The 21,199-nt window shown below is 33.6% G+C and overlaps 5 protein-coding genes across 9 annotated transcripts; 3 read left to right on the top strand and 2 right to left on the bottom strand.

Annotated features, from left to right (window-relative positions):
• Positions 1–75: 75 nt before the first annotated feature.
• On the bottom strand, positions 76–5,041 carry msl-2 (male-specific lethal 2). 3 transcript variants are annotated; one of them, XR_010734131.1, is made up of 5 exons: positions 4,051–5,041; positions 3,366–3,545; positions 2,893–3,200; positions 2,750–2,838; positions 2,002–2,131 (listed from the first exon to the last, which is right to left on the bottom strand). XR_010734131.1 is itself a non-coding variant. In XM_066301817.1 (4 exons), exons 1-4 carry the CDS (start codon positions 4,780–4,782, stop codon positions 1,971–1,973), a joined length of 1,308 nt encoding a protein of 435 aa, XP_066157914.1. In that variant the 5' UTR covers positions 4,783–5,041; the 3' UTR covers positions 76–1,970. The 3 variants fall into 3 exon arrangements, 2 of the variants coding, with proteins under 2 accessions (XP_066157914.1, XP_066157915.1); XM_066301817.1 differs by lacking the exon at positions 2,750–2,838 and having other exon boundaries at positions 76–2,131; positions 2,966–3,200; XM_066301818.1 differs by lacking the exon at positions 2,002–2,131 and having other exon boundaries at positions 2,470–2,838.
• A 712-nt stretch (positions 5,042–5,753) lies between these two features.
• CkIIalpha (casein kinase II subunit alpha) lies at positions 5,754–11,230 on the top strand. 2 transcript variants are annotated; one of them, XM_066302843.1, is made up of 6 exons: positions 5,754–6,154; positions 7,046–7,314; positions 8,272–8,642; positions 8,702–8,941; positions 9,061–9,209; positions 9,643–11,230. In XM_066302843.1, the coding sequence occupies exons 2-6, from the start codon at positions 7,108–7,110 to the stop codon at positions 9,738–9,740; spliced, it is 1,065 nt and encodes a 354-aa protein (XP_066158940.1). In that variant the 5' UTR covers positions 5,754–6,154; positions 7,046–7,107; the 3' UTR covers positions 9,741–11,230. The 2 variants fall into 2 exon arrangements, with proteins under 2 accessions (XP_066158940.1, XP_066158939.1); XM_066302842.1 differs by lacking the exon at positions 5,754–6,154 and adding an exon at positions 6,169–6,340.
• Positions 11,231–12,153: 923 nt separating this feature from the next.
• LOC136350777 (GILT-like protein 1) lies at positions 12,154–15,433 on the top strand. Its single transcript, XM_066302845.1, has 3 exons — positions 12,154–12,755; positions 12,915–13,091; positions 13,268–15,433. The coding sequence occupies exons 1-3, from the start codon at positions 12,480–12,482 to the stop codon at positions 13,508–13,510; spliced, it is 696 nt and encodes a 231-aa protein (XP_066158942.1). The 5' UTR covers positions 12,154–12,479; the 3' UTR covers positions 13,511–15,433.
• A 304-nt stretch (positions 15,434–15,737) lies between these two features.
• On the bottom strand, positions 15,738–17,415 carry Arf51F (ADP-ribosylation factor 6). Of its 2 annotated transcripts, none has more exons than XM_066302846.1 (2): positions 17,257–17,415; positions 15,738–17,019 (listed from the first exon to the last, which is right to left on the bottom strand). In XM_066302846.1, exon 2 carries the CDS (start codon positions 16,989–16,991, stop codon positions 16,464–16,466), a length of 528 nt encoding a protein of 175 aa, XP_066158943.1. In that variant the 5' UTR covers positions 16,992–17,019; positions 17,257–17,415; the 3' UTR covers positions 15,738–16,463. The 2 variants fall into 2 exon arrangements, with proteins under 2 accessions (XP_066158943.1, XP_066158944.1); XM_066302847.1 differs by having other exon boundaries at positions 17,253–17,376.
• Positions 17,416–18,691: 1,276 nt separating this feature from the next.
• On the top strand, positions 18,692–20,340 carry LOC136350469 (uncharacterized). The gene is made up of 3 exons (XM_066302203.1): positions 18,692–18,990; positions 19,469–19,743; positions 19,796–20,340. Exons 1-3 carry the CDS (start codon positions 18,828–18,830, stop codon positions 19,940–19,942), a joined length of 585 nt encoding a protein of 194 aa, XP_066158300.1. The 5' UTR covers positions 18,692–18,827; the 3' UTR covers positions 19,943–20,340.
• The last annotated feature ends 859 nt before the right edge of the window (positions 20,341–21,199 follow it).

Here is a 21,199-nt window from a genome sequence, read left to right as displayed (position 1 = left end):
GGATGTTTAAAAAAGTTTATTGGTTTAAAAAGTAATAAACGCACATGAGAGGTGTGTGTTTATTAAAACCACAACTCGATACATTACCTTTTATTTTTTTACAAATTTTGTATCCATTATGTTTTCTAGTTAAAAAAATATAAACGTTCTATCTTACACTAAAATATCACAACATACAGAACGGTATATTCTTTTTTTGTCTGTATACAACGTTAAATATATGTAGATGTTACTAGTACACGCATGAAATCGAACCAAACACGGTGATTTTAAACACAAAGTCATAATAAAATTACATAACGCATAATATACAACAAAATACCATCAGTAACTAACTAATAATGTTCAGTTCAATTTTCTTAGACTTCAAATGAGATTACATCTAAGAAGAAATGAATTTAAAGTCTTTTTAATGAAAGAAAGGAAATAAAGGCCCTCGTTTCCTTAAATGTTGCGAATTCTTAACTGGAAACAATTAAAATTACTAACGTGGCAAAATGATGGGCAGCCAATGTATTAAAAAAAGATCAATAATACCATTAAGCAGATACCTTTAAACAACGTTGCCTACCTACCTTTTCGTTCATTCGAGATCTCGCAGTATAACTATTACCAAGAACAAACAAGAGTTTCGCCCCTCCTGGTTCTGTAACGTTATCAATATTACTAACCTCAGCGAGAACGAAAACATCACAATACAAAAAAATATAATACATCCCTACCCATTGGCCCAAAAAAAGAAATAACTATTATTATTTACGAACTTCGTCAAAAAATAAACTAGAGAGGCAGATTTTTATCACATAATTGAAATGCAAACCGAGTATCGATGTTAAAAAATAAAATATTTTTTCAATACAAATTAGTCTTACTTACCTATTAGATATCTTGCTCCCTTTGCAAATTTCACATTAAGATTTTTCACAGATCTTCTAAATGTGTGCAAAAGAGAACTGAATGGGAGAAAAGTATATACAGGGTGTTTCAATTTTAACCTGCGTCCTTACAGACGTTGGTCCGGGGGATTTGGGATGTACATCTCATATGAAGTCTCATCAGGTGTCTCTTGAGGGGTCAGGCTTAAAGACGCGAAGCACGAAAATTATTATCCAAACATTGACAAATATTTCGAAAGTACACTGCTCAAAATAGCCTAAGAAACAAAAACAATTGTTGATAAATTCTCACATTAGACAACGGGCCAACGTGTTATTCACAGATGAGTCACGGTTTGAATTTCAACCTAATAGCTAAAGGTAATGCATTGGGCGTGAAACAGAAAGGTCAGAACGAGAGTTATTTTCAGGAAATCCATAGTTATGGAGTAGGTTTCACGATGACACGGTTGTTGCCTTTCTTTTACATATGTTGCTGGCCCACGACCCCTTTATATGCAAGAGAACGTTCTTCTTGTTTGCCAGGCTATTACGTGTTGGTTCAAGAACAATAATGTAACTTTTGTTAACTGGCCACCCCATCCACCCAACTTAAATCCTATAGAGCACGTATAGGCCGCCCTGCAAAAGCCAGTCAATTGACTCACGGTGCATGTTCATCGAAATTTGATTCTTTAGAACTTTCTCAGAGAGCAGTGGTAACTTTTACCACAAGGCGCTATAGGTAGGGTGACGTTAAATATGCCCAAACGTTGTCGTGCTGTTATTAATACTCGCGGTGGTAACGAGGTATTAAAGAAATTTTATGTTAATTTATTGTGAATTAATGCCAAGATAATAGCCAAAAGCATGCTTGTTCCTTAGGTCGTTTTAAACAGTGTATTACAATTTTAGGAAGAACTTTTGTGTAAAACTTCGCAATTATTTAAAGAATGTTTCATTATTTATGTGCACAGATTCTAGTACGCCACGACACACAGTGGATACAATCTTATGGTTTTCGGTGAAAAATGTTACCTTTAAGACTTTAAAATCCTGCATTAAAATATTGATTTTAGTTAGTACGAATGGGTCCTATGTTATTTCCGACGTTTCTTCTATAGACAAGTCATGTGTAGAACCCATGTTGAAATTATCTTTATTCAGTGCCAGATTACACTTTTGAATGGAGTCCATGAAGATTTGTAGATTTTGTTCGTAGTGGGACTGGTCGATGCCACAGCTTGTGTCGTCATCTAAGTAAACAAATGTATTTACAAACCTTCATTTCCTATTATATTGTCAACTGCACGTTGAAAATCGCAACACCCTTGGTAACGGGAATAGAGCACCCCCTAAACGTTTGAGTCTGAAGGCGCAGGTTAAAACACCCTGTCTTTCAAAGCTAACAAGATACATTTAATTTACGGCCACGATATATGTATATGTATTAAGTAATAATTTCTACTTTTGGTAAAATTCGCCCAAAATTAAAGAGGCAACTACTGCGATAAGCGTCGATTTCAGTCGAGCAACATCGATATTCAATTTTAATAAAATTCTTAACAGTATTACTAACGATATAAAGATTCAATTTTATTACAGGAAAGCAGAAACCGAAGTATCGAATATTCGAAAATTAAGATTTTTTGGCTTCTTCAATCATGTATTTGTTATTCATTCGCAACTTGAGCTAACTGGTTTCTCTCTGATGGAACTGTAAGTTTCCGAACTGCAGTTAAAAATTTTTATGTACTAAATGAATTTACAGAATAAAACCGAACGATTAAAGTTCAAAAAATTAATTGCAGAGATTTTCTAATTATTTCTAAAATTGTTTTCCTAAAGCTGTAGATATATTATTATATTGCTACCTCAGTTTGCTCCTCATCTTCAGTCAATTCATTATTTAACAAATCCTATGCAGTTAATGTATGTATCAGGTGAAATCCACTGCCTAACACTAAAAAAAATACTCTTGAGCTTGGCATTTTTAGTTCCTGCTATTCATAAGTACATATTTCCAAACTAGAACTTTTGCCAAAGTCCCTCACCAAAGGCAGGAATGTTTTCAAAACCCAACTCCTTACATTTGAATGCTTTGAACTGGGAATTTATTGGCTCGGTAGTGAAAAATTGTGTATCCAGCTGAAGGGTATCCAATTTTACTCCAGAGATGCGCTCATCCCCCACAACAGGCATTGAATTAATTTGTGGAGGTGCAGGAGCTTGTTGCAGTAACTGAATATGTTGTTGGAGCTGAATTTCTTGAACCGGAGGAATTACTAATTTGGTAGTTTCCAACGCAGGAATAAACGGCATCACCTAAAGTAATTCCACGGTATATGGAAAGTATATGGGCAAGTAAAGATCCTAATTAATTTGTTGGTAATTTTCTGCTTTATGAAAAAGAGGAGTAAGTTCTTGTATATACAGGAGACGCAGCTGAAATATGTTCATATTTCTGGGTTTCTTTTTTTTTTGACTAACCTTATTCCCGTCAGGTCTATGTGGATTTCGACAGCCTCTACATTTACAATTTATACAAGCTTTACTCTCTACATAACACGGACACCTTTGACCGCAACAGGTTAACTTTCCAGGAGTAGCAGTAGCATTTCCACAACGGCAACCTTTTTTTGGCTTTATAGAAGGTTTTTTAAATACAGCCTAAAATAAAAAACAACTACAACTGCAAAAAAATATTTAGAGAATTAAACATAATATAAATATTTTTGATGTCATAACACGAATAAATTAGGCTGATTTGATTTCTTTATGCTAAAAGTAAAGACGTAATTTTTAAATAGGATATAATTGCCAGCTAAATAGAATCTAACCATAGGAAATAAAAGGGATATTAAGAAAGTTGAAATTCTGACACTATGGTGGATTGATATTATTATTATTTGTGAGAAATTAAAAAAGAATATGTTTAAAATAATGCCATGATATTAACAATTTCTTCCTTTATAAATAGCAACACAAATAGATCCTAATTTGCTAGTGAATGATAATAAACATTTAGACTAGAATGAACATATAAGCCTGGCTAGAATATCAAATTCAAATTACTATAAAATAAGAACTGTAAACAAATTGATATTAACCAACTGCTCACTAAATTTTATAAATCATGTATGTTTCCATGCCCATAACATACAGCTTTACTTACCTTTTCCACAAATTCTCTTGTTTGTGTATTATTTAAATTATGATGTACAGGAACATTATTAACACTGATATTTGTACTTTCCTTTGGTTTCCTCTTAATAGTTATTTTATTGCCAGACCCAGGATAGACCACAGAGTACAATGATTTATTTTGATTATTCACTTGTACAGGTTTCGAATGCTCGACTTGTGAGGGTTGAGAAATTGTCTGACTCTGAGGACAAGATGAATTAGTATATATACATGGCAGAATTGAGTATGTAGATTTAGGCAATCCACCACGACTCTCATATGCATCTTCAAATATTGCTCCCTCCTTGATTAGTTGTATTAAATTAGTTGCTCCACGCTCAAAGCCTGGGCTTGGTTTGGTAGCTTGCATGGAAATGCATTTAAAAATTGGAGAATGCATGAGAGTTATACACATCCGTTTATACATTTGCATTAGTATTCTTAATCCTCGATTCTCACTATATTCATTGCAGTCTTTACAACTTTCACATTGTGGTTTAATTTTCTTCCTGCCTCCCTTACATTTTCTGCACAGGTGATGTTGACAATGAGCATCAGTTGGGGTGAGTGGGTCAACCAGCAACATGGAGCACACAACACAACATAAAGAGTTTCTCAAATAGGGGATAAGTCTGTACAAATCCTGCCATGATTGGGGATTCAAGGGGTCGGATTTTAATATTATTTGAGTGGTTGTCACATATAAATTTGTTGAATTCATCTTAATTTGTGGGGCTGACTTCTCATTTGAAATTGAGGACAAAAATACCTCTCTTTGGATTTTAAGGTTACTGAAAACTTATATTTCTCCTTGGAAGTAGCCTCCTTTCTGTTTCAAGGACATTAATTTCAGGAAAGACTCACAGCTTCATGAAAAATTTTTACTAAAGTATTTCTAGGAGCACACGATCCAATAACGTTTAATTTTAAAGCATTTTCCAAAATATTATGATTTTAGTATGAGAAAATTAAATAATCAATTACTGACAAAGTCAATTTAATAAAGTGACATTTTTGATTGATTGATGAAGTGAAGACATAGGTAGCGTTTTTCATTACACTTTTTGATCGGAACCTTTCTCAAAAAGTCAAACCTAATGATTACTGAGTGGTAGTCACGATGTCCTGATGTCCTGATATCTACAGAAATTGATAAATTGACTTGAACTAAGAAATAATACAGCTTCAGATTAATTCAAGTTCAAGAATATGTATTTGGATTTGATAAACAGGACTCTAACACTCGATGGTAAATTTGGTTCAGGGTCAGTTTCTCTAAAAAATTCCTTTAGTATAGATTTTTGGTAGTATAGACTGACTCATTTGGTATTTCCATTGTTTGTCTATAATCAATCTTATAATTTAGAAAAAAAACCTTAGTTTACATTAATTACATAACCTTTGAATTCAAGACTAAAATTTTGAACTATTTTAGAAAAATAAATGCATTTAAGGAACTTATGGATATAAAACTATGAGTCGCATTATGTTCAACTAATTCCGTGATTTGTTAGCAAAAAACGATAATTTCGATCATTAATTCCAGTCTAACATGGCAATTGTCTTAAATTGATCGCAAGTTCGCAACTAGCGACAACACTGTCTGCATGGTAATAATTGTAAAGGCGGTGGTGTTGAGTAGTATACAGTGTTTCTCTACTTGAGAAAAAAACTATTAGTTTGGGCCATATCAGTGATCGCCTTCAATCAGCTCGTGTATTTCAAAAACCCTTCGTTAATGAGAATTGTGAGGCATTAGTAGTTAGATCTTTTAACGGTTTCTGAATCTGTTGGATATCTCATACTCAAGAAATTCACTTAAATCAGAGGCATTTTCGTGAAATTTGGCAGCACCGGACGAACAATACACTTTTAGAGGGGTATCGCTTATACTATGGAAGGTGGCTTCACGAGTAGAATTGAACAGCTCACACTGGCGGTATGAAAATTCTCTTCCATCTTGGCTCTTTCCTGTAGTATCGCGTGTGAAGCCGGTTTAAATTTATTTTTTTCCAATTGTCTCCTCTAAAAGTTCAATAGTTAGCGATGTACAAAAGTCGAAACCTTTTCGCAGAATCGTCTTAACAAATTAGGTAGGAAGTTTTTAGTGTTAAGATATATTTTGAAAGTATATAAAGTGGGGAATGGCGTGTGCTTCGTCCTACCTACACAGAGTTGTTAACTCGGTTGTCGACTATGAAAATCACAAATTAGAAGACTTTGTCGGGCAGTTATGCTGATTATATGTTCTAGATTAGCAAAACTATGTTTTAAACAAGGTAACTAGAGAGCTAAGTTTAGCCATTAGTACGTCACACCATTCCTTGCCTTGTCTTCAATCAATCCTATTTAAACATGTCATTTTATACGGAACTTTACATGTTAAATCGTCATTTCAAAATTTCGTCAGACAAGTTGCTCACTTCTATCTAACTCCTTCCATACTACTTCAATAACTACCTGAAATGTGATCATTAAAAAAACGTCATGTAGACGTTGAAATATCAGAGATATGTAGTGGGTAAATTCATCTATTGTCAATTTGGTAATCAGATATGCGATATAGCCCCCCCCCTCCCCCTTTTTAAGGGGGTACCCACTATTTCCAGGTTTCTTTAATGACCACCCATTGCTAACTCTATGTACCTTGACAATTTCTTGTAGGTAGGTACCAAAGAATACCACATACTTAGGTGCTCATGGCATACCTAACATGCGGTTGTATTTATTATAATACACACTCCCCAAGAACAAAACAAACTAAATACTTAATATATACCACTTTTTTTATTATTTGCAAAGCTACTTCTATACAAAAATCAAAATTCCATGCCTACCACTTTGCAGAGACTTAACAAAAAAATGGATACAATTATGGTTTTCCATTCTTGAATCACCAGAGTTCTGCTTTTGCAGAAACCTAGTGGGTCGAGGAAAGCTATATGCAAATCATGCATTTCTATAGAGTTTCTCTTTATTTTCAGTTCGTGAAATACATCCCTATGTTAGATATTTATTGACTACCTCTTTAAAAAGTAATTTTAACATGGCTGTACCCAGTCGGGCCAGAGTGTATGCTGATGTGAATGCTCACAAACCGCGTGAATATTGGGATTATGAAAGTTACGTAGTTGATTGGGGTCAACAGGATGACTACCAGTTGGTTCGGAAGCTTGGAAGAGGAAAATACAGTGAGGTTTTTGAGGCCATCAATGTAATAAATAATGAAAAATGTGTAGTTAAAATATTAAAGGTAAGTAAGTAACAAAGGGCAGTAATTTAGAAAATTGTCATTAATACACATCCAACGTAGCAATTTACAGGATTCATTAATGATCTGAGAATCGGTACCTATATTTAGCAAATTTATGCTGATACTTGAACAATTTTTTTAAATTTCTAAATGCTACGCTTTGGATTGGTGTCACGTATATATTCCTTGGTTTTTTGAGACATAGTCATCATACTTCTGTCTTCAAATTCCTAGATTGCTTAGCAACCAACTGCTTCTGGAGCACTGAAGAGCTGAGGGGTACACCAGCTAAATTAGACTAGAATTCATGTAGACATTCCCATGGCTCTTTTCCTGTCTAATTCTCAACTGAGTACAAAAAACAAATTACAGTTGCAGGATTTTGCTTTAGACAGTGATTGAAGGAATTCTGCAACTTTATTATGGAACAACTATCAGTGATATGTATTTTCGCCATTTTTACCAGCCATTGGCGTTCACAGATGTCTGAAATTAAGTTTCGTAGATTCCCAGGTTGCAGTTCAATCATAATTCGGTGGGGGTTATCTTAACGTAGGGTGTGCTAAAATTTTCTACAGAATTGTCATTTTTATTGTGGCTTTCCAGAAATTTCTTTCTCAGTTCCAGAACTCTTTGGTGAATATTATCCACTTTTTCCTTATTCTGTTTTCAAGCTGTTGCTCTCTAGGTGCAAGACACTTGATTAGTTCCTCTTTGCAAACCTTACGTTGGAAAATAACGTCTCATCAACTCTTCTTTTTGCTCTTGTATAAGGGCAAGCAGTGTAGCAAGTTGACCCTTATTACTTTATGCGGGCTTTTAGTCACTGGCACAAAAATTAACTATTATTCATGCCAAACTAAGTTAAATAAAAATCAGTTTAAGTTGTAATATCTTAAATTAATATTAATTTTTCGGTTTCAAATTTGAAAGTAATCTTATATTTTTTATTTTTAGCCTGTTAAAAAGAAGAAAATCAAAAGAGAAATTAAAATATTGGAGAACCTCCGAGGAGGTACAAACATCATAACCTTAGAAGCAGTTGTAAAAGATCCAGTGTCCCGAACTCCTGCATTAATATTCGAACATGTTAATAATATTGATTTTAAACAATTATACCAAACATTAACAGACTTTGATATAAGATTTTACTTATACGAACTGCTCAAAGCCCTGGATTACTGTCACAGCATGGGAATAATGCATAGAGATGTGAAACCTCATAATGTGATGATTGATCATGAAAATAGAAAATTACGCTTAATAGATTGGGGCTTAGCAGAATTTTATCATCCAGGTCAAGAATATAATGTTCGAGTTGCGTCCAGGTATGGAAGGTTTTTGTAGATTTCCAAAAAACATTCTTAAATGATCCACATTATTATAGGTATTTCAAAGGGCCAGAGCTGCTTGTGGACTATCAGATGTACGATTATTCTTTGGACATGTGGTCCTTAGGCTGTATGCTGGCATCCATGATCTTTAGAAAAGAACCGTTCTTTCACGGACATGACAACTACGACCAATTAGTCCGCATTGCCAAAGTATTAGGAACTGAAGAACTCTTTGAATATCTTGATAAATACCATATAGAATTAGATCCCAGGTTTAATGATATCTTAGGAAGGTAAGCTTATATAATATTCAAAATGTTATGTCACTTAATGTTCAAGCTTAAAGCTACATATAATTCGAATGTGAGTAAATTGTTGTGGATATACGGGAAAAGTTGTACTTCTCTTTCAGACATTCAAGAAAGCGATGGGAACGTTTTGTACATAGCGAAAACCAACATTTAGTCTCTCCCGAAGCATTAGATTTCTTGGATAAACTGTTGCGATATGATCATTTAGAACGTCTAACCGCTAGAGATGCAATGGAACATGCCTATTTTTGTAAGTATCATAAATGATTCTATCAGTAACCTTTGAAAATAGAATTGTGTAATACTTTATTATAATTCGAGACTGGATATGTAAATAAACTATCACAAACGCTTATTCTAATCTACCACATGTATTGACATCTTGTAATTGAGTTCTATAAACATAGGAACTTGCTAATAATAGAAGATATATTTGTGCTAGTAACCAGCTTTATTGTATCATAAGGCTTGATTTAATACGTCCAATCGCGGAAAAGACTTTATTTTCTAGGTGTTCAGAGAAAACATAATTGATACGAATTCGTGATATTGTAAACAATTTATCGAGGTCAATTCGTGTTAAGTGATATAATAAGGGAGATGGAAATCAGTTATAGGTTATGTCTCTCTTACATCTGCTGAATTAGTAGATGAGATAATATCACGATGATCATATTTTCCAGATCCGGTAGTTAAGGAGCAATGCAGAATGATGTCAACGGTATCTTCATCTCCTACTCCATTATCAGGCGGTTTATCCGTAGTTGGAGTCGGCGAGTAACCTTTTCAGTAAGACTTAATCTGATTAGTGTTTTATTTTACTTATGCCATACCGAATGTACGATAGCTTCTAGCCGTATCCTAAGAATATCAATATACCAATACATAAAATGGATTTTTATATTTTCAATATGTGGGATGTTATTCAACTGTGTTACGAGAGTCAACGAAGCCGACTTTCGGAACAATTCTTGATGTTAAATTAAGCTTTTTTTTTCGATTTTTCTCTTTTTTAGGAGAGATTCTACATGTTTCGATATTTTTGTTAGATTAAATTATTTCATGATAGGGGTAACACTATTTTTTTTCTCCATGGATTTAGCAATGACAATAACTACGAGTGTACTAGGTCTTTCCTTATATACGTTTTAAGTTCACCTGCAAACTACGTGTCTGAAAGGTATATTGCTTCTGATTTGTTTTGAAGCAATTTGCAGGCAATTTCATTAAATTGACTGGTTTAACATTTTATTCTTGAATAGTATTGTTTTGTTATAAGGAAATACCTCGAGTATATAGTCATTAAGCAAACATTGTAATTCTTGGTTCTTGTAACTGTCAGTGATATAACAGTATGGGTATTTTGGAAATCACATAGGTCAGTAGATAAATGCACTGGTAACTTCACCTCTGGAAGGTAATATCCATGGAAGCGAAGAAAATGACCAATACTTCGTGTTTCTCAGCGTTTCCGTTGATATTGTCCTCATAAAAAGTTTCCAAGACTTTGATCTATTAGCCCTTGAGGATGTTAAATTTTGTCGTGCCCTTGTTACACCTTCCAATTTAGTAACCAGAAGATCTCGATCTCTCTGGGAAATTGGAAATGAAGATTTTAAGACAAGAGTTATTTCAAATGCGGCTGCTACGATTGGGAATTTTCCCCAGTGTTGACGTATACGTATGACTTAAGTTTAGCATTGGTTAAAATCGTATTTACGACTGTAACATCAATACGCATTTGAGTGATAAGCCTATTTTACTGTCCAAAGTTACTAGGTAGCGTTGGAATGATAACTATTCTAAATATTCTGCCAGTCGGCAATTAGGATGCAAGCAATCATCTTACCTGGCTCAAATTGGCGGTACACGTTACACGTTGTTTATTTTGTTACTAGGTACACCGTAAGTTCATGAGTTTAGGCTGATTGGTACATATTTTAAATCATTTTCTGTACATGTTGAAGTAATCAATTTTGTTTATATTTAACTTATTTAGTTTACTAAACTTTTGTACCTTTCTTGAGTTGTTACTCATAAGGACGGTCCTTCAGGATTAGAGAAATATTCAATTCCTATAGATTACATTATTTTCTTTATTGAAGATACTCTCATGCGATTACTTGAATAAAACATTTACAAGGTAATTTTAAGCATCGTTCATTCAGCTGTAAATTCCACTGGAGGATTTTCAGTGAGTAATAACCCATAAGCTTATAGAAATTTATTCATAAGTATTTAGAATATAATAAAATAATTTTGTTATTAAGATCTTCTAGTTTTTTTTTACCCAGTATCCGCCAGTCCAGTCTAACAATCAGCGCTCAAATATTCAAGTTTTTGCCTGTCTACACAGTATAATAATGTAAATAATGATCAATAGTTGCAATGAGATATTGCCAAAATGATCTGATTTTGATTGAATACAACTTGTGTGTGATCAATCCGAGTTTCCCTTTGGGTGTAACTCCAGTGACGTAATCTACACATTAAATCATGCACATCATGATGAATAACACCAGAGTGGTGGCAGCCATGCTTTTCTGGTTGCGCAGCTAAAGCTTTTGACAAGTGGATTATCGAATATAGCTTACAAAGCTTTAACTTTATTGAGTGAGGAATTCCTGTTTTCCGTGTTCGATGATTACAGTTCTGGTCTGTGCTTCGACGATTCTGGGTTTTCCTGTTCAATAACTATATGGTTTTTTTACAAATTAAGGCGAGAACTACTTTATTCGTTGCTTTCACCACTCTGCTTTAGTCTAGCGGGAATGTTTTTAATCTAGAGAGGATGATCGCTGAGTATTTATTGAGGATTAGGTAGTCGTTCGTTTCAAATAAACTTTTCTTTAACGTCTCGAAAACTAAAAATCTTTTCTTTGATTACATCTGCTTGATGTTTTGGAGCTGAATTGTAGCTCCTATCTCTAACACTCAATCAAAAATGGTGCACATTCTGTGCATTGCGCAATACTTCTGACTGGCGACTGGCATAGTCTCCGACTGGTTTGTTTCTCTGCTGGGAAAGCTTTTATTTTAAATCTTCCAGGGGGCATTGTATTGGATTATTAGCGCTCCTTTAATCTTTTGTTAATGAGGGATATAGCTGTAAAATGTGAGCGATTTGCAAAGCCGATACATACACACACACTTTCGGTGTTGTTTGAGCACTTGCATTCAGTATTGAGAGAGAACTTATGAACATGAGCATGAAAGTCGTGCTCTTCTGAATTGGACCATTGACGTATTGACAGTTTGGTGTGAAATTTGAATTGTTTATCGAAAGTATAAACAAAAATATAAAAATATATGTAAATTGAAACCGCAAGCCTCACATTTATTATTAAAAATAAATAAAAGCGTTACACTACTTTACACCACGTATCATGCTCTCTAAATATATCTAATCAATTACTTTTATCAGATTCTTGCAATTTACATATTGATGTGCCCTTTTTTTAGAAGAGAACCCCAAAACCAGGCTCAATAACATGATCAGACGATAAAGCGTGAAAAAAAAATGAATCCGAAATTTTCAAAAATATTGGTTGTTTTTGTATTTGTGATTATCATATTCAAAGCCTTTAAGTCATACATATTCATCAGTAAACCTCCAATTGAGCAAATTATAGTTCAAGACAGTTTGGGCAATGAAATCGAGAAGGTGAAAGTTTCAGTGTATTATGAGGCTCTCTGTCCAGATTCGAAGTTTTTTGTAACATATCAGCTATTGCCTGTGTTTGAGAAACTAAAAGACTTTTTAATATTAGATTTAATACCATATGGAAAAGCTGAGGTAAGGTCATGTGAGGATTTCATTGGTTTTTTTTGCATGTTTAAGTAGAGTTATATAGACCACAAGTTTTTTTCTTTATTGATAACTTTGTGGATAGACATTCATAACAACATTTAAGCAAATTTTGACAGCCTGTTTTTCTTGGAAAATATGTTTTAGACTATAATTGATGAGGAGGGCAAAATAGACTTCCGTTGCCAACATGATCATGTAGAATGTTTTGCCAATAAGATTCATGCATGTGCGATCAATGAAATTTCTAACCCTGAGAAGCAGCTGAAATATGTAACCTGTATGATAACAGATAACATGGTCCCAGAAGATGCAGGAGAGAGGGTATGTATGGATAAAAATCTAGGTAGCTTATTTTATGTAGTAAGTCACTGGACTTAACAGAAATGCATGTGATATATTTATTATAATATCATATAAAGCATACAATATTAATGTTGGATCTTTTGTCTTTTTTAAAAAAAGATGCAATTTCATTAATGTGTTATTTTAAATTCTAGTGTGGTCAAGATCAACACATAGATTTCGCCCCCATAAAAAAATGTGCAATGGAGCAAGAAGGTTCACTCTTACTTAAAAAACATGGGGAAAGAACTCATGCATTAAGTCCAAAAGTAAAATTTATTCCTACCATAGAATTAAATGATAGTCAAGGGTTTGAAACGCAAGCAGTAATCCTTAAAAATTTGCTAAAGGCTGTATGTGCGGTGTTCCACACCAAACCTTCTAGTTGTAATTTGTAAAGTAGACATTTGAAGTGGATTAGTAGAGAGCCATGATCCAAGTCACAAGTTCAATTAAGCATAATTTATTTATTCCATCTAATTTATACATATAAACACTTGAGAATGCATGAAGTGAGTTTCTGCTTATCAGGTTTTATTGGTTCTGACAACCAGTCATCGTGCAGCTATTGGTGAGAAATTACGATTTTTATTCATATCGTCAGCATTTCAACTATCTATAGTTCAAGAAATGCGGGAAAGTTATCAAATAAACTACTAATATCTATCTACAGGAACTACCTCAAACTCAAAAACAAGTTTTCTCTGATCTTGATGTTCTTTTTATATATACGAAAAAAAGTAGTATGTAGGATATACATATTACGTGGATGTACCACTGATCTATTGGCGGGTAAAGCTCAAAAGAAAATATTTCACCTGATACATGATCCGCCACGACGGTTCAGGCAGGAATTAAGTTTTATATCCATAGGAAAAATCCACCAGTTAAGCATCGAAAAATATTTGTGCATTTGAACTACCCCTCCTATTTTTACTATATATTTTCGTAAAGAAGAGGTATTCACAAAAGTATCGGAGACGCACTTTTTCACATTCCTTTGTTTAATGTTTGTTTGAATGAATAACCAACAAAACAGAAACGCTTTTATACAAATTTATTATGATATAGGAAAAATGCTGCTGTTTTGGTTTGTCAGATGTGCACCTGGCTTAATACGATTACATAAGTATTACAACCATGACTACTATAGTGATCTCTAATCTTCCTCTGTGTCAGTTCGGCTCTCTCTCTCTCTGTCTCTCTGAAAAACAAATATATTTGCCGGAAGACTGTGGTACTTTAGACTGTAAAGTCGTTCTATTTATTACATTTGGTGATTTATTTTAACCTTTAACCAAAGACTATTCATAATAAAGCTTAAACGTTAATATTTCATGATTTTACAAAATCTCTGAAATAAATGAATAATTTTACATTTAATAAAGGTTTTGGGTTGACCCTTGAATGTTAGAAAATTCTTTAAACTCCTTACTTACATTTGTTTTATTTGTAGATTTTCCGTGAATTTTTTTATTGGTCTTAGTCATGACAAATGTTTATTACGACTAGGTGCATATTATAATGTGTAGATAGACCATAATTTATCAAGATGTAGACTGTGACAAAAATAGCGAGCATATTCAATGTAATATACATACATATATAAATGTTAATTAAGGCGTTGTATAACTTTAACGTATGATTAATAGAGAAACTTGCTCTCTTTAGCCATGAATGTATAGGTAACGAATAGAGTGAGGCTGGTAACTTATACAGTGAAGTACAAAAAGGTGGGGGACCGTGTATGAGTGAAAATTATTTCAAATAATGCGCAACTGAAAATAAATAACATTCGTTGTGTCTGAGCATTTTTCTTAAACAATGAATTTTAAATAAATGTATTCCAAAATTTTTGACCTCACTGAATAATAAGTAATTTGCTTTCTTGTTTTTTGTAACTAAATTAAATCGGAACCTCCAAACTAGTTTTTTAATCGGTACCAAATGTCGAAATTATTAAAAAAAAAAATGTAATTTCTGTTTCGTGTATAGACATTAGTGATATCAAAAACTAATTATGTCTAAGCCCTTAAACTCTTAGAAGTTTAAATTACTAGGCCGGCCTTATAGTTTGTGTGAACAATGTTGCGCCTTTTTCTAATCATTTTTAAATTAATTTATATATATGTACAATGTGTCACTGTTTATACACATAATTATATTAATAAGTATCTTTCAATGTTTCTGCAGTTTGTGTTTCATAACTTAACCGCAGGAGCAGCGGACCTCCCCATTAATAAGTATCTACCTAATGTACCTAATTCAAGAAAATAAATATGTATCTAATAAAAAATAAAATGAGTCTTTGAGCTATGTAATTGATGTGTATTTTCATTTTAATCAACATACATCTTTGCAAAAACATGCTTTATTCATAATAATAATCTAGTAGGTACTTATCGTCACGTCGGTTAATTACAGCGGCTAAGACAGGGAAACCTTTTTATGTTGAATAATCATACTGAAAGAACGGAAATTCGATGAAGCGAACAAAAACCCTAAATGGAAAAGTTCATCGATAATTATGGTAAAATAACCCTTTAACGTTCAGGTAGAATCAACTGCTTGAATATCCTTGCACTTCTTCCGTCAAGAAAAATTAGTACAGTAAAAACATTAGTCTAAGCTGGCATCATAATTTATTAAATTCAAATTAATTTCTGAAACAATTTGCAAACCTGTGATTTGTAGAGATTAAACAAACCTCCATTTCCATGTAGTTACAAAATACATAAATTCTTATAAATAAACGAATTGTTTCTAATGTGATGACTTAAAAATAGCAACTTTTAGCTTAAACGCGGCAACAATATATTACAATATAAAACAATTCAGAGCGACGCAACTAATTACAATCGTGCGAAACAATTCTAGTGTGTATGGTGTATGTAACCATTTTATATTATATAAACAAGAAACAATACTAACTTTGAATTAATAGCGGTTAAATATGATTTTTATTTAAGGTGAAACTTAATCTATGGCTGTACACATAATGGGCACTGTGTTCAGAGAACAAGTAACTTATATTCAAGTATATACATTACAAAATCTTAAGCAATACTACAAAATGTGTATACTCTCAAAATATAACTCAGAAAATCATATCTATAACGTCAAAATGTCTTTAGGGAAAGTGTATTTACAAGAGTCAGTTGGCTGTAAGACTAACACTGCATAAGTCACAACCACTGCATGTTCCTTTATTGCAAAAATGCTCGGCACAAAAATGCTATAATAACTGGAATGTAAGGTTAAAAACATAATTTTTTACAAACCTTTCCTAAATTCAAACATATAAATATATAGCTTTTAAACCTTAGTATGTATATTTACTGGACAAGAGTGCTATAATTTATGGTTACTTGTAAGCCATGTTAGACCTTCAAAGAGGCCATCGCCAGTTGTTGCACAAGCGGGTTGGACATACCAATTTCGATCCCTCATACGAGTTAAACCTAATTTCTCTTGAATTTCGTGGGGCTTCATGGCTTCTGCTAAATCCTGTTTATTAGCAAATATGAGTATTATTGCATCTCGCATTTCGCGATCATTTATAATTCTATGGAGTTCTTGTCTGGCCTCATCAATGCGGTCACGATCTGCACAGTCCACGACAAATATTAAACCCTGTGTGCCTGTGTAATAATGCCGCCAGAGAGGTCGAATTTTATCTTGTCCACCCACATCCCATACATTGAACTTCACATTTTTGTAAGTTACAGTTTCCACATTGAAGCCCACTGTTGGAATTGTTGACACTGACTGGCCTAATTTCAATTTGTATAGAATTGTAGTTTTCCCTGCAGCATCTAAGCCAAGCATCAAAATTCTCATCTCTTTATTGCCAAAAATTTTTGACAACAGCTTCCCCATTTTATATTATTTTCACAGATAAGTCCACCTGAAATTTGAGATAAATCAGTAAATAAGGGATGTCTAAAAGAGATACAAGTGCAGTTTAAAAATATAAATTATAGGGGCGGATATGATAAAATAAAGAAGCGAGTATTTCCGAGAATAAAATCAAAGAAATAGGCGTGTTTGGAAGGTGAGTATACGTCATCTGCCGGGGTTGCATTATATGCTATGTAAACTACAAAATCTTGCGGTTACTTAATTGATAGAATAACTTACGTACCGCTGAACATTGACAATAATATTTAAATCTCTGTAATAATTCTATAACTTTATACACCTAATTTCTTTCCAATGTAATGTTATCCAAATCCTCTCCATGTCCATATTGTCAAAAACTAAAATGTCAATATTTTCCGAAACTGCCCGAAATGTGACGACTCATCTTCGGATTACGTCAGTACTCAATCGACAAACGGAAGATGAACAGACCACGCCATGCACGCGCACCAAGTGTAGAGTAGAGCGCAGAGAGAGAAAGAGAGAGAGAGACCTTACAATTTGACGTGTCTGTATAATATGGCAGAGGTTGTTAAATTTAAATCATCATATTTCAGAAATTTTCAACAATTAAAATCAAATTAAAAAATTAAAGATAAAAAATATGAAAAAGATGGTAGATGTTAAAAATTCCAGAACTACTAGCAGTAAATTTGACAAAGAATCAATTTTTACCAGTTTGTAACTCAGCTTTTCAAGACATAAGTAGGTTTAAAAAAACTCTACTTGACATTCTCTTAGATGTAAACTGCCCAGTAAATGACGCGTACTGACACAAGTGTCACTTCTGCTGCTCAAAAATAGTTCACTCTTGTGCCATAATATCACCGGCAGTCATAACAGAGGAGCTAACTTTTATGTGGCCTAGCAGAAATAACTCTTCAAATTGTTTTGGATGGTAACACTGTCTGCGACATCTATTAATGTCACCACCAAAGTCGTAATCGGTTCTCATTTGGCGGTTTTACGAGTTTTATTTCGGTCATTGCACGCGCGACTTACCTTCGTTTAGCGGCATTGAATGAATTTTTTTTTAGTTTCAAATTGTATATTCTTTGTGCACGAATTTAAGATAAAAAGAATGAAATTGAACAGGGAATGTCATGTTTCTTTATATAAAAAAGAGTTGTGGCGTTCCAGAAAATTGCTTGTTATGGTAGGTGGAATTGCAAGAAACGGGACGCACCCTCTAGATTTTTACGACGAATTCATAAACCCATTGAGGTGAGTTGAGATAGTCTGGTCGATGTGCTGGTAAACTGAGCGGACAATAAACAGTATAAATAACATTTTTTAAAAATCCGAAACTTATGAGTTTTTCTCGTTTTTTTGGATAACGCGTATTTACGCTTTTCGTAAAGTGAAATTGTAGTTCGTATTCCTGAATCTCAGGCAACATTGTTTAAACAATCTAAAATTGGTCAAACATTTAAAAATTTAATGCGTCGGCAGCTACATGCTTACGCAACACCCAACCGGTCCAAAAAATTGTTCATTGTATTTTCGAGTACGCGTATACGTGATACTGCGTAGTACTGTCAATTGTGATGTAGGGTTTTAACAAGTACTATCAGACCTGACACGTCATCACAATCGCCGTTTCGAGTATCCAAGCAAAGATTATTAGCGATTCAAAACTGGTTCAACCAGTTCCCAAACTACTTAATCGTACCGTACTTTCCGAACTTGTCGTAGCGCTGACTAAGTTGACTTGACATCGTACAAACTGAATCTTGATAACAAATGTCATTAAATTTCCGTTTTTATTTTGGTACTGAGACATAGTTAAAAAGAATGTTCGAAGAACGAGAATATACCACAGACGCGATCCCTAGCCCTCCTAGGGACAAAGAGAATATAAAAATAAAGCCCGAAAAAAATTGTGAAATGCCAAACAGTGAAAATGAACCTGAATTTTCATTTGAATACGGAAATTCTCATAAAGATAAAAGGCAAGGTAAGAAAGAGTCATTATTTGTGATCAATAGGTATTGTGGAACTACAGAGGTGCAACTTGTATCTTAACGATATGTTATCAGTTAAGCAAGTATTCTATATTAATCGTTTCACAGGCATTTCACCTTTATTTTCATGAAAAATTTAAAGATAAGTAATTTCAGGTGTTTATGTTCTGCAAATTCAACAATGAGTTCTGATTTGGCGAGAAAGGCCTCTTTGATGTTTCCGAGCCCACCACTTTTGTCTTTTTTTTAAATGCGATCATATCACTTATTAGGAGAAATTGAATACTTTCTTATGATGCGAATACCCATATAGATACTTACCTATCTCACCTTTTGTGGTGGGTACTTGCACTCACACAAATAGGTATTTAAGAACAAAAGAATAATCTGTTTTGATTAGCGACAATTAATGTATAATGCCATGTTAAATTGTAAATTGGAGCATTGAAATTTTCCATCTTTATTTTTTAGTGATAAACGTAATGCAAATTTCGCACTCGCCTTATGCGCATATCGGAAGTGTGTATCATTTTAATTGCTCCACATCAAAATCGAAAAAATTCAAAATAATTGAAACGGAAAAAATGAAGGAGCTTAAGAACTGCGACAAGCCAGTGATGGCCGTTGACATAGATGTGGTTTATGAGCAAATTGGGAAAAGATATATGGAGACTTTTGTGCAGTTAGACTTCACAAGGTCACAGATAGAGCAACAAAAGTTACGTTTCCATGACAATATACCAGAGGTAAGTAGTTCCACACTACAAAATGCATTTCAGAATTATACAACTTTTTCAGTTGATTCGATGGTTGCTAGTTGACTGGACACAACACAAAGGTAGAAGCAAAGCCACAGTGGGAGTTTTGGCCAATGCCTTATGGAATAGTGGCCAAAAAGAAGCCTTAAAAATTTGGTCAGAACAGTATGATGAAATACATAATTAGCTACCAATCGGTTTCCGTTCTGCATTTATGTATTTCTAACATCCCATTTATGAGTAGAGCACAAATAATAAAACCACAGAAAACTTTGAGGCACCAGTATGTGTTAACTTCTAAATGGCGCGACATAAGCAGCAATATTTTAATTCTCTTCTAATTTCCGGTATAGACTCCGCAGATAGAAGATAGTGGATATGCCCAATGTGTAATAACTGCAACTTTTATGTATCTAGATATATATTTTGAATAATTTAGTTAAAACTATGTGAAGATTTTATTCTACTTTACATTGGAGAGATATTATCAACCAGTGTATTCAATTACCTATAGCTTGTTTTTCATTAAATATATTTTGTATATGAACGTACTATCGTTAAATTTTATATAAATGTATAACGCTATGAGTTGGTTTATTTTCTTGTCTTTTTCCTGTTTGATATTCGAGAAGTAAGAAGGGTAGATCTCTGCTCAGCATTAATGGGGCACTATGAAATAAAGCAGAAATGAATTACAATACAGAGTGCTTATGATAAATGTTCTTAGTAGAAGGACTAGGTAGGTGCTAAGCAGATCGGTCAACGGATGCATGGGGAGATCATTTTGAATATTTGAGATTGTCCACAAACCCATTGCATATTTCACAATGTAAATTAAAAGCTGTTTTTTACTAAAAATTATAGCTTTATTAAAGTAACCATTGCCCCTTTTGTTTAAAAATATTTTGTAATTTGTAGGACAATTTCAAGTTACCGCGCTTATAAAAATTTGATTATTTTTTGACAAAATCTGGGCCAAGTACGTTATTACACCTGGATTAGTTACGATGGTTTTTCTATTAAGAGTATTTGGTACCGATCGAACCAGATGATAATCCGATGGTGCTAAGTCTGAAGAATAACGTGAATATGGTAAAACATTCCATCCAAGTTGTAATAATTTTTCACGGTTACGAGCTACCAATCGTGGGCGTTTTTTCTTGAATTCGTTACTGAATTTATCGAATTGGGAACACCTTTGTAATCCCACGAGACGGATAATAATTTTTCTTTGATGATTATTTGCTTTTGGAGTGTTTTAGGATGGCTCATTCCGCTTGGTCCAAGATCTTCCATGTACCGCATTATTGTATGTGATTAATATCATATGTTTCCAAAACGGGTAATTTTCTTCTTCTTTAAAGAGTGAGTCGTAGATATTAATGTGCCCAGCATCAACAATTATCTTGAGTTCATGTGGTACCCTCATATCGATTTTCCTAAC

The sequence above is a fragment of the Euwallacea fornicatus genome, chromosome 3, assembly GCF_040115645.1.
Source record: "Euwallacea fornicatus isolate EFF26 chromosome 3, ASM4011564v1, whole genome shotgun sequence".
In the NCBI taxonomy this organism is placed as follows: Eukaryota; Metazoa; Arthropoda; class Insecta; order Coleoptera; family Curculionidae; genus Euwallacea; species Euwallacea fornicatus.
The sequence above is the reverse complement of the archived record's forward strand: the minus strand, read 5'-3'. Positions and strand labels throughout refer to the sequence as shown.